This window comes from Cheilinus undulatus, linkage group 7, assembly GCF_018320785.1.
Source record: "Cheilinus undulatus linkage group 7, ASM1832078v1, whole genome shotgun sequence".
NCBI lineage: Eukaryota > Metazoa > Chordata > Actinopteri > Labriformes > Labridae > Cheilinus > Cheilinus undulatus.
In genome coordinates, this window is record NC_054871.1 from 36,015,354 (window position 1) to 36,027,682 (window position 12,329).

The window sequence follows — 12,329 nt, forward strand, 5'->3', positions numbered from 1 at the left end:
AGAAAAAAATGGAGTAAATCAAACTTACATTTGTTCTCCGGTGGTGCTACCTTATTTAGAAATAGCTCATTTTGATGCTCTCCTGTGTCGTTAGTCCGAGGCAGTGCTAGAATATGTTTGAGGAAACAGTAGTAAGTGACGCTCTCTCAAGATAAGGGCTTTTTTCTACTCTCGCCTCAAAAGTTTTACAGGGAAAAAACCAGAGGTAAGGGAGGGTGCATGTTTTTCTGAAGATAAAAGAGACCTCAAATTTGCAAGATTCCTGTGTTTACTGAGTTTGAATACCAAAAGTCAACAGTCAATGTCAGGAAAATAACACTTCAAGTGCTACTTTTATGAACTAAGTTACAGAATATGGTGATTCATGCTGAAAAGGACCAATTGTTTATTAACATTTTCTGTTACACCAATTGCCAACAACACATCACATGATCGAAAAAAATCACTAAGCACAAAATATGAGAGGATATTATAAATGTGCATGCTTGAAAAACAGCATCGAGATAGAAAGAGAATGAAAGATAGAGAGTGATAGTTTCTATCTTTATCTCATCTAATAAACCCAAACCACAGTGAGAACATGAGCCATCTGAATATGTGGCTGAATGACTAGCACTAATACAGCTCTTAGTGATTTCATTGAAAAAGACTGAAAACATCTCATAGAAAAAAAGGTTTATTTAGGAAGGCCTATGAGTATGTACGAGGATAGATATTACATTAAGGCTCTACATTTACTGTAGCTAAAGGATAAACTGTGATATGTGTGTGTGCTACAAAGTGAATATGCTTAAACAGCATGAAACATACAGTTGAAACCAGAAGTTTACATACACTATATAAAAAGGCACATAAACTTTTTTTTCTCACCGTCTAACATTAAATCAGATTAAACTTTTCCTGTTTTTGGTCAATTAGGATTACCAAAATTATTTCTATTTGCTAAATGCCAGAATAGAATGAGAGAGATCATTTTTTAGACATTTTTTTTTTGTTATTTTCATGAGAGTCAGAAGTTTACATACACTAAGATTACTATGCCTTTAAACAATTTGGGAAAGCCCAGATGATGATGTCATGTCTTTGGAAGCCTCTGATAGGTTTATTGACAACATTTGAGTTAATTAGAGGCACACCTGTGGATGTATTTTAAGGCACACCTGAAACACACTGCTTCTTTGTGTAACATCATGGGAAAATCAAAAGAAATCAGCCAAGATATCAGGAAGAGAATTGTGGACTTGCACATGTCTGGTTCATCCTTGGGTGCAATTTCCAGATGCCTGAAGGTCCACGTTCATCTGTTCAAACAATTATACGCAAGTATAAACACCATGGAAATGTCCAGCCATCATACTGCTCAGGAAGGAGACGGGTTCTGTGTCCCAGAGATGAACGTGCTTTGGTCTGAAAAGTGCATCTCAACCCAAGAACAAAAGCAAAAGACCTTGTGAAGATGCTGGCTGAAGCTGGTAAGAGTGTGTCATTATCAACAGTCAAACGAGTCCTGTACCGACATGGGCTGAAAGGCCACTCTCCCAGGAAGAAGCCATTACTCCAAAAGAAACATAAAAAAGCCAGACTACAGTTTGCAAATGCACACAGGGACAAAGACCTTAATTTTTGGAGACATGTTCTGTGGTCTGACCAAACTAAAATTGAACTTTTTGGCCATAATGACCAAAGTTACATTTGGAGAAAAAAGGGGGAAGCTTGCAAGCCTGAGAACACCATCCCAACTGTGAAACATGGGGGTGGCAGCATCATGTTGTGGGGTTGTTTTGCTGCAGGAGGGACTGGTGCACTTCCCAAAATAGATGGCATCATGAGGAAAGAACATTATATGGAAATACCGAAGCAACATCTCAAGACATCAGCCAGGAAGTTAAAGCTTGGGTGCAAATGGGTTTTCCAAATGGACAATGACCCTAAGCATACTGCCAAACTGGTTACAAAGTGGCTTAAGGATAACAAAGTCAATGTTTTGGAGTGGCCATCACAAAGCCCTGATCTCAATCCCACTGAAAATTTATGGGCAGAGCTGAAAAGGCATGTGCGAGCAAGGCGGCATACAAACTTGGCTCAGTTACACCAGTTCTGCCAGGAGGAATGGGCCAAAATTCCTGCAAACTATTGTGAGAAGCTTGTGGAAGCATATCCAAAACATTTGACCCAAGTCATACAGTTTAAAGGCAATGCTACCAAATACTAATGAAATGTATGTAAACTTCTGACTCTCATGAAAATAATAAAAAAATGTCTAAAAAATTATCTCTCTTGTTAATCTGGCATTTAGCAAATAGAAATAATTTTGGTAATCCTAATTGACCAAAAACAGGAAAAGTTTAATCTGATTTAATGTTAGACAGTGAGAAAAAAAGTTAATGTGCCTTTTTATATAGTGTATGTAAACTTCTGGTTTCAACTGTAGATGCCACTCTGCAAGAGTTAGTGGTTTAACGCTGAACAGCACAGAGCTGGTAAGGTTTGGGACAGTGAGTGCCTCCTAACTTGAACTCCAGGCTGGGCTGCTCTCCTTCAGGTGCAGTGAAAGAAAACCTCTGAAGAAGGGAAGTGAAAAAGAGGAATAATTCCATCCTAGCCAGCTGCTCCCCAGGGCACACACGCTTACCTGAGGATACAAAGAGCAAAAGATTAGCCTAACACAAGACATTCATTATGATTGATAATATAATTAAGATACTAATAGATTTGCCCTGAGATGCTGAAGGCTCTTGATGTTGATTGACTGTCTAAGCTGACACTTCTAAAGGGTCCTATGGTGGTCTGAGATAGCGCCTGTGGAATAATGGATTTAGGGGGTAGTTCCCAGAGGGTGTGCCCAACTACTGGGGTTTCACACTGCCCATCCTCAGTGGGCAAGTGTGTTTCATAGTGCTGAAAGGAAGCGCTGACTGATAGTTGAACCTTGGACACAGTAAGAGCAATGCAGCTTCCATCCTGGACATGGGAAAATGAGCCAACTGTTTATTCTTATAGGCCTTCTAAGGGGTGCAGTGCAACATTCGTTGGTAGTAAGCCAATATGACCAAGGCTTAGCAAACTTGAAGAGGCCTGTTTTCGTAATTTTGGAAGAAACTGTCTGAACAAAGAGTCATATAAAGAAAGGGACTCCTCATCCTAGGAACCCTTGCTGCAGGGCACATTCTCCTCTCTGATAGGAGGAGATATGAGGAGACTCTGCAGGGCATCCAGTATGTTCCACCACCATTCAAGCAGCAGACCAGCTGCCTTCCACTGTTGCTCCAGTTCCCAGCTTTAGCTTAAGTTTTAGCATAGACAGCAATCAGGCGGTTAAGTACAAGTTTTTGTTTCATCCTTATAAAGAAGAAAAGAAAGCCCAACGGTATCCGAAGAAGGACACACAACTCTTCTCCCACCTCAGAAGGACAGTACGAGCCCTTCTCTTATCCTAAAACTGAATCTTGCTGCCACAAGACTTTTAACTTGCAGGAACAGTGGAAGGAACATTAATGAACTGACCACTGAGTGTTGGGTGTAAAACTCTTATAACTTTGTTTCCCAGCTTTTGCTACTCTCAGTGTCATCTATTGTCCAAATATGGCTTCTCGAGGAGTATTTCTGATTCTGATATGACAATAATAATGTTGAACACTAAACCACTAAACAACAAAGCAAAGGGTGACGTCCAGGTGGCTCTGTCTACTCATCATTTGCAGTCTGTCATTATAACTTCTGACTTACCAAGTGAAAAAGGAAGGAAGGCGTCTCTCTTCCTGAATTGGCCATCTTGATCCAGAAAGTGTTTAGGGTTGAAGGAGTGTGGAGTCTCCCACATCTTCTCATCATGTAGAACTGAGTTCAGCGTGGCCATGATCATGGTTCCCTGAGGACATGTTAAGTGGAACATTTATTCGATTGGCTAATTATCGATTTAAGTACGTTTTTCAGTATGAAAAGTGTAACACTGAGTGGCAGTGGAAAGCAATAGATGACTGTTTTTCCACAGTGTATCTGTATTCATATGGACATGTATGTCAAGGATTTCCCTCCCCATTGTTTTCATATGTACATCATGTACCTTTGGGATTGTGTACTTGTCAAGTGTAGTGTCCCTGGTCGCCATGCGGGGCACATTGAGGGGGAGGATGTTGCCCATTCTCTGGATTTCATGGATGACTGCGTTAGTATAGGGCATGTTTTCTCTGTCATTTAATGAGGGCACTCTGGATGAACCAATGACAGCATCAATCTCAGCCTGGACTCTCTCTTTCCTCACAGAGAAAAAACAAAACAAACAAGAGAAAAATGAGAACATTTATTTCTGCAACATTTGAGGAAAAACCCACATCTCTTCCTATACGTGACTTCCCTGTCTTAAAATGTTGCAGGGTACAACACCAGCTTTCATTCCTTTTTTAACTGACTTAAGACCATATCCAGATAAGACTTTTGTCATTTTCCAGTAACTCTGAATGAACCTGTTTTCATCTTTCTTAAGTTCTTAATCCTTACATTCCAACGCTGAGCCTCAAAATACAGGCCCATGTCTGTCCAACCCTCCATTTCCTCCTGCATATCTGGGGCTAGTTCATTCATGTCATGGATGCATTAAGAAAACCCTTCCAAAGATAGAGATTAGAATCAGATATATGAACTGATTATTGTGAAGGAGCAGCAGTCTGGAATCTGCTTTACTCCTCCCTTTGTCTCAGGTTTGGCAGTCTACCAAAGCCCCCATTCTAGCTTCCTGGAATTAACTCTATCTGCAGGGGAGAGAAGTCTGATAACTCGGTATTTGGTTCATCCCTCAGGCACTGTAACGTAACGGAGGTCAGCAAAATCATGGTCCATTATGGGTTAAGTTAAGCAGTGTAACCATATTTTATTTTTTACCTAAAAACAATCGTATTAATGCAACAAAAAGTTATGAATTATGTATACTATTTAACAATGTAGCATTTTTGAAGAGGTAAACCCCGTTTCTTAACAAAATGGGGCAAAGCGGGATAAAATTGGCAAAAATGTGGCAAAGATGGGTAAAAAGTGGCTAAAAAAGTGGCCAAAACTGGGTTGAAAGTGGTAAATATGACAAAACTGGGTTTAAGTGGCAAAAAAGTGTCATAACTGGGTATTACAGGCAAAAAAGTGACAAAACTAGGTTAATAGTGGCTACAATGTGGCAAAAGTGGGTTATTAGTAACAGAGAAGTGGCAAACTTGGTTTAAGTTACAAAAAAGTGGGCAGACTGGCCTCAAAGTGGCAAAAATAGATCAAAACTGGGTTTGAATGGCAAAAAAATAACGTACCTGGGTTTTAACTGGCAAGAAAGTGGCCAAACTGGGTTAATATTGACAGAAAAGTGGCAAAAATGGGTTAAACACCATAAAATAATAGCAAAACAGGGGTTTAAGTGACAAAAAACAGGCAAAACTGGGTAAAAAGTGGCAGAAAATTGGGAAACAGTGATGAACATGGGTGTAAAGAGATAAAAAATGTAAAGTGGGGGCGGGCAGGAAGCAGAAACAGCAACACATGAACACAGGGACTGTTCAAACTGTGATTCCATCTCAATAACTTATGCACCATGCACCGGAAACCCACTTGCACAGGTGTCTTTTTCCTTTTGCACTAAATTATTTTTGTCAAATATTCATTTAAATGCAATTATTCCTGGTATTTATTTACTTTCTGTATTTATTTTTGCCCATGCTGTTCTTAGTTACTCATAACTTCTCAGAATGGTACTCATAATATTTCTATTTCTATATACCTTCCACTGCTCGTAATTTATTTATTTGTGCAATACTTTATCCATACTGTGTCCATATGTTCATATATTTATTCAAGACAGATTCTGTAACTTCTCACACAATAACCTGAAGGTATCCTTCTTCTGATGTTATTTTATTTAACTTTACTGGCCCGAAAAGGTTACACACTGTCCTTGTATATATGTATATATCTTTTTGTCTTTTATGTTTTTCTGCCTACTTTCTGCACATTCTGGACCACAGTGTTGTTTTGGCTGTTTTTTTTTCTCTGGTTTGTGGATCTTACTGTTCTTGTTTTTCCTTGTTACTTTTTTAATTAAACAGCTGAGACTTGAATTTCCTTCGGGATCAGTAAAGTATGTATCTATTTTAAAAAAAGACAAAAATTGGTGCGAAAAGTGGTAAAAAGGGATGCAAAAGTAACACGACTAAATAATTTTACCATTAGAACCCAAAACCTGTTAGCCAGGATGAATGCTAGCACTAATGCTACTGATCCAGCACACCTTCGTTGACATCAATAAATCATGGCTGGGGAGGGCCCATTATCTGGGTTGTCAGGGGCCCAGCCTCTTCTGGGCAGGCCTGCTCAGTAGTTCTTCCTCCTTGCCTAATATTGGGCCTTATATTTATAAAGTCATGCCCTTCCAGAACTAAGCTAGCATGGGATAGGACAGACATGACTCATACATTAATACACACCTTGTATTTGAGGGTAGTAGATCATGTAAAGCAGTCCCCAGTGTAAAGTAGTGGCAGTAGTTTCAGTTCCACCAGCAAACAGGTCCAGAGTACAGAAACACAAATTCTTGATATCAAAACCAGACTCTACGTCCTCCTTCTATAAATCAAACAAAAGAAAGATGCTAACAACAGTCAACACATTTCATCATAAAGTGTAAAGAGAAGAACAATATGCAAAGAAAAAAGCTTTTACCTCTCCCATTTCTGCGAGGAAGCAGTCGATGTAGTCTCTCGGCGAGGACGGGTCCAAGCTTTCCTTGTGTTCTTTAATCTTGACATCTATGAAGTCAATAATCTCTTGTAACAGAGTGAAAGTCTTCTGGTGGGATCCAGGCATCCACTTCATCAGCCAGGGCAACATGTTATACAGCTACAGAGCAACAGGAGAGTTACAGATCATCTCTGAGTCAGTCACTGAAAAGTTTAAATCAGGCACAGAAACCAGGGAAATGAAACCTTTCTCTGTAATGTACCACAACTGGACATGCTGCAGCATTTACTGCACAAAGGGTCTATTTTATAATGTAGATGTGGACATACTGTTAGAGACAGTGCACAGAGGCTGTCACTGACCTATAATTGTGTTATCACCTATTGCTCTTCCTTTTCTCGCAACTCTAGGAAATCTTTCCCCTTAAGAGCTCTCTTAGTTTATCTTTACAAGGCTGTAGTCTTATCTTTGAGAGAGAATTCTTAGAAAACACTGTGATTCTAAGAACTTTCTCTGAATTTCCTTATAAAGAACAATTCTTTGAACTTATGAAGCTTCATGAAAATGGCCCCTGATCTCATAGCAACAATTTCTAGTTTGTTATTTTTAAAACCAGGATTGATGCTGGACTTTCCTGCAGAGAGTTCAGCTTAGTGTATAGACATGTACTTTTTTCTTGACAGAAGCCTCTCTTGCAAGAGACAGTTTGAGTAAAGGAGACAAAAAGAGAGAGAAACTAAATCAGTGTAAACTAGTATTAGTGATGGCTGAATTTCACTAAAGGACGTTTCCCACTGAAGTTGTAAAATGGTGCCTATGGCCACAATGACAGGTGTATTTAAATAGAGCAGAGCTATCGGTAATGTTTGTATTCTAAAGAGCAATTTATTCATGCAAGTCAATATGTTTGCTGTGAAACAAAAATACTATGATTCATGCATGTTTCATTCTCTGGACTGTTTGTAATCAACTGAATATTTCTAAAATTTTGTTATAACTATAAAAATATGATCGTATACTGAAAAAATGCCTTCAGGCCATATGCAGACTACATTTGAAATGCAGTTCTATTTGGGGGTTCTTGTGTTGTCCTTCAATTACTTTTTAAAATCTACTCACCTTTTAGATTTACTCTCCTACTTTAATCTGTCAGTAATGACTCAAAAGAACAAGACAAAAAAACTACAAACAAACAGTAATTAAAGTAACTAAGGGTAAAATAAATTGAACAAGTGATCCCCAACCTTTTTCACACATAAGCACTGAACAGTCAGAGGCCCTTTTAATCAACATTCAAATTGTAATATACAGTATTATGTTAAATAAAGAGTTACTGCATTGATATTTCAGTTTTTGGTAATGTTAATAATGAGCCATAATGAATTATTATTGTAGACATGATTGCTAATTTACATTGTTTTTTACTACATACCTTTTACTGCAGTGCTGAACCAATAGTTGACTTTTTTAAACTCTGTTTACACATTTTTAAACCTTATCTAGTGTCTAATAATCAGAAATTACAAAAAGCCTATCGCCTTCTGAAGTCTACCTGGGTATATCCCGATTTATTGTGGCTTTTTTTGCACATTAGTCTCACCTGCACACCCAGACTCGCCTCTAAGTACACAATCTCACTGAAGTTCTTAAGAACTCTCTGGAACTGCTTGTCTTTGTACTCATAGCGATCCCCAAACACCAGACAGCAGATGACATTGGATACAGCGTTGTTTAGCAGGTAATGGGCATTGAAAGGCTGGCCTATCGAAGAGAAAAAGCAGATACAGCAGATTTTATATGACAGTGATTATGAATGATTAACAGGTTTGAATCAGTTAATCGAACGAGCTGAGCCCTTGCGAACATTAAGTAAACAGGTGAGGTCCTGCAGATAATGCAGCAGGGATGAAGTCACATGTACATGGTCAGAGGTTTATAGTCCAACACTACATGTCAGTAAAAATGTTTCATGCTCCAAAGCCTACTATCAAGTTTATGAGTTCAAATCTTGTTTTGCTGGTTGTTAAATTTAAAAAAAGAACTTTCAGAGTACCTTGATGACTGGCAAAAGCCTCGATGAGATATTGGCACTCCTGCTGAATGGATGGCTCCAGGGTTTTCTTGCCCACTCCAAAGTTTCTGAGAGTATGAAGAGAAAATCTCCGCTGTTGCTTCCATATGTTGCCATTTGACATCACAAGACCTTTCAGACACACCAAACAGCATTAAGCTGAAGTAATTGGATATGTTTATAAGTCACTACCACTGACACAATACAATACAATACACAAGAGTGCATGACACAATACCTCGATTTCCAACCAGTGCATCAAAAATTGGTACATTAGGACGATCGGTGTAGTCCTCTCCTCTTTGGACCAGCGCTTCCCTCACAAGCTCATATCCATTAATGACCACAACTTTTCCTCCAAAGAACCGGATGCTGAAAATGTTTCCGTATTTCTCTGCAAACTGAACACAAAGAGCAGACCGGTGTTGAGGCACAACTGTGACAAGACGTATGTACAAGATGATGAACGTCCTGGGCTTGTGAAAACTTTCAATACATTGTTTTAAAATGGTCGACCACTCAGTTTAAGAATGAAAGCAGAGATTGTCTCCATTGATAAATGGGCAGTTTGGCAAGTTTTGCATGAAAATTTCAACATGACAAAAGTGTGTGCCAAAGTTGTCCCAAAACTTCTGACTCCTGATCAAAAGGAGCAAATCTGTGGAGAAATTTTGGAAAAAACTGAAGAAAACCCAAATATTTTAGAAGGAGTGATTGCATGTGATGAAACCTGGATCTTCCAATATGATCCTGAGACAAAATGGAATCAATGCACTGGAAAACACTGTAGTCACCATGGATGAAGAAAGTATCACTGAGCAAGTCCAAATTCAGGGCCGTGTTTGTTTTCTTTTGACATTAAGGGTATAATTTTGAAGGAGTGGGTTCCAGAATGGTCAACGGTGAATCAACTGAAAAACGGTGAGAAAAAGTCAGAAGAAAGAAACCACAATAGTGCAAAAGGGTTTCATTCTTAATTAAGACAATGTGCCAGCTCACACTGCGCTCTCAGTTCTGACCCAAATCAAATCAAAGTGCTTGATCACCCTCCCTATTCACCTGATCTAGCACTGTGACTTTTTCCTTTGTCCTGAGATCAAATCTGTGCTCACAGGAACACGTTTTGAGTCTTTGTGAGAAGTTACAAAAAGAACAACAGAGGTTCTGAGACAACTGTCTGAAGAAGACCTGCTGCATGGAAGAACTGAATGCAGCGGCATGTCGATGCAGAAGAGGAGGAGATTGAAGGAGAAAGACATTGAAAAATGTTTATGTTCAATAAAACTGAGTTACAGTATTAGTCTTGTTTTTAATAGCCATACTTTGTATGACTAAATGTTTGACTAATGGAATGAAAATGATAGTGCTATAAAAAAAGGCACCTCTTAAAAGATAAACAGCAAAATAAGCAAACATGTGGACAACATCAAGTTAAAATAAAAGTGTGTGTTTTGGAAAATATAAAAGAAAATGTATCAACCTGTTTGGGTAAATTTCTGAGTTAAAGCAGATTATGTTTATGATTATGATTTGGCCAGGTTTGCTGCAAGAAAGAAATTTCCATGTTGTGACAAGCTGGGTCCATTTATCACCATCTGTTTGTTTTTATCATAACAGCCCGTAGCAACTTGCCTTTTACCAACCTGAAAGACTCTGAGCTTTAGAGAAACTTTCAGGGCTTTAGACCAATAAGCCACACCCTAGCTCTGCCTAGGAATGAAAGTAACAGCCATCATTTTCCTGTGATTTCAGGCACATTATTTTTATACATTATGTTTTAAAAAGTCTTTAAAAGAAGGATCAAGTTTGTATAATTCTCATCAGATTTATCAGCCTAGTGCGTTGAATCTCACCAGCCAGAATCTACCATAAATAATATCCAAACAAAAAGCTGACACCACAAATAACAGAAGTCTTCTTTTTTTATGACAGACTATTTGCTGTCAGACTGCTTTCCCCTCTGCTTCCTTCATACTTTAAGCCTTTCAATGGTGTTGATGATTATGGAAAGGAACTTTTCATCAGCTGTTGAATAGTAACTCTGGATGGTTAACTTATTCTTCCAAAGTTTTTCCTTGTGTGCTTTAAAAAAAAATTTTGATTGAAAATTGAAGTGCTATGCTATACCCTTTTTAGTTGGAATAGATGACCATAAGCTTCAAGTGACTACAGGATAATTATTTATATAAACTTTGCACAAAAAGTAAGAAAATTTGTGTTTGATTGCCTTCAATGATGACCAGCTTTGTTTTTCCAGTGAGGGAGATGCTGCCCCACATCATCACACTGCCTCCACCAAAAGATGTTACTCCATTGGTGCAGCAATCAGCAGAGTTCTCTGCATCTTCTCCACACTTTGACCCTATGATTCAACTGCCGTAGGCAGAAACTGGACTCATCACTTAACATAACACATCAAATAATGTTCCTCTACATGTTCAGGTTCCAGTGCACGTGTTGCCAGACACCTACTGACCACTGTAGCATGGCCCATGCTCACAGGTGCTGCCCTGATTGGCAGCACCTGGGGGTACCAGAAGCTCAAAACAAGAGTCAGTACCAACAGCAGAATAAGCTGTTATGCATTGGCAGAGAAGATTTGGCACATTTTTCATGGGTGCAACCCACATACTCAGCTCTGCTGCTCATCCAACAAATGCATGTTCCTTACAAATATGGCACCATTTAAAAGGGAAATAAACAGGCTTTCCAACAGTATAAGGTTTATTGCCAAGAAGCATTGTAACAACAAAGAAATAATCTACCAAACACAAATTTCCTTACTTTCTGTGCTAAGTTCATTTATTTATTTCTAAACCCTGTAGTTTATTCTGAAACCAGACACCTATAGATCTGGTGGTTTCACACATAGGCACACAACTAACCTCTGTGAACTGCAGATGCATCCTTCTGGGTTCGATGCGAAGAAGATCACCAATAAATGGAAGCGGCCTCGGTCCAGGAGGAAAGTCTGCCGGTACTCTGTTCTTCAGGAAATCAGCCAGTAACACAAAAACACACAAAAAGATCAAAATACTTTTGTAGTCCATCCACTCAAATGCAAGTACACTCATTAATGCCTCCATTTTTAAATGTATTTGTGTGATATCTGCACAAAACCAACTGAACAGGTTCTAGTAAACCAAATGCACTTTAACACACAGAGAACATGTCAATCATTAACACGTGACTTCCAACCTGCCCAACCTGAACTTCAAATTAAAAGCACTATACACACAGTATATGAAGGCACATGTGCTTGCATGTGAACCCTGTTTGCTGAATTTTTACTCTTAGTCCAACCATTTATTTTCTTGCCTCAATCTGGTACCAAGTCATGTTAGTGTGCACACTGCCAAACCTGGGGTCCCTGCTTCATACAGCTTAGAGGCTGAATAGCTACAGCTGCATTGTTTTTTGACAGATTTACCCACAGTGGAGAAATATGGATTTTGAATGCCCAGTGAAAACTACATTACATTTTAGTCTAGTTTTAGTCATCTTGATGAAGACTAAACTTATTTTTTGTCAGTTTTAGTCATCACAG

General features: G+C 38.8%; 1 protein-coding gene across 1 annotated transcript; it reads right to left on the reverse strand.

Annotated features, from left to right (window-relative positions):
* Positions 1–2,376: 2,376 nt before the first annotated feature.
* On the reverse strand, positions 2,377–11,928 carry LOC121511983 (cytochrome P450 2J4-like). The gene is made up of 9 exons (XM_041790889.1): positions 11,668–11,928; positions 9,021–9,183; positions 8,765–8,914; positions 8,312–8,472; positions 6,694–6,870; positions 6,459–6,597; positions 4,064–4,251; positions 3,727–3,868; positions 2,377–2,632 (listed from the first exon to the last, which is right to left on the reverse strand). The coding sequence occupies exons 1-9, from the start codon at positions 11,866–11,868 to the stop codon at positions 2,457–2,459; spliced, it is 1,497 nt and encodes a 498-aa protein (XP_041646823.1). The 5' UTR covers positions 11,869–11,928; the 3' UTR covers positions 2,377–2,456.
* Positions 11,929–12,329: the final 401 nt, after the last annotated feature.

What these genes read in the sequence shown, in the direction of transcription:
- LOC121511983 (XM_041790889.1), bottom strand. Translation starts at nt 11,868, where the DNA reads ATGGAGGCATTAATGAGTGTACTTGCATTTGAGTGGATGGACTACAAA. An exon ending in GGCTTTTGCCAGTCATCAAG is followed by an intron (nt 8,473 to 8,764) that starts GTACTCTGAAAG and finishes TCTCTTCGATAG; the next exon opens with GCCAGCCTTTCAATGCCCAT. An exon ending in ACAAGTACACAATCCCAAAG is followed by an intron (nt 3,869 to 4,063) that starts GTACATGATGTA and finishes ACATGTCCTCAG; the next exon opens with GGAACCATGATCATGGCCAC.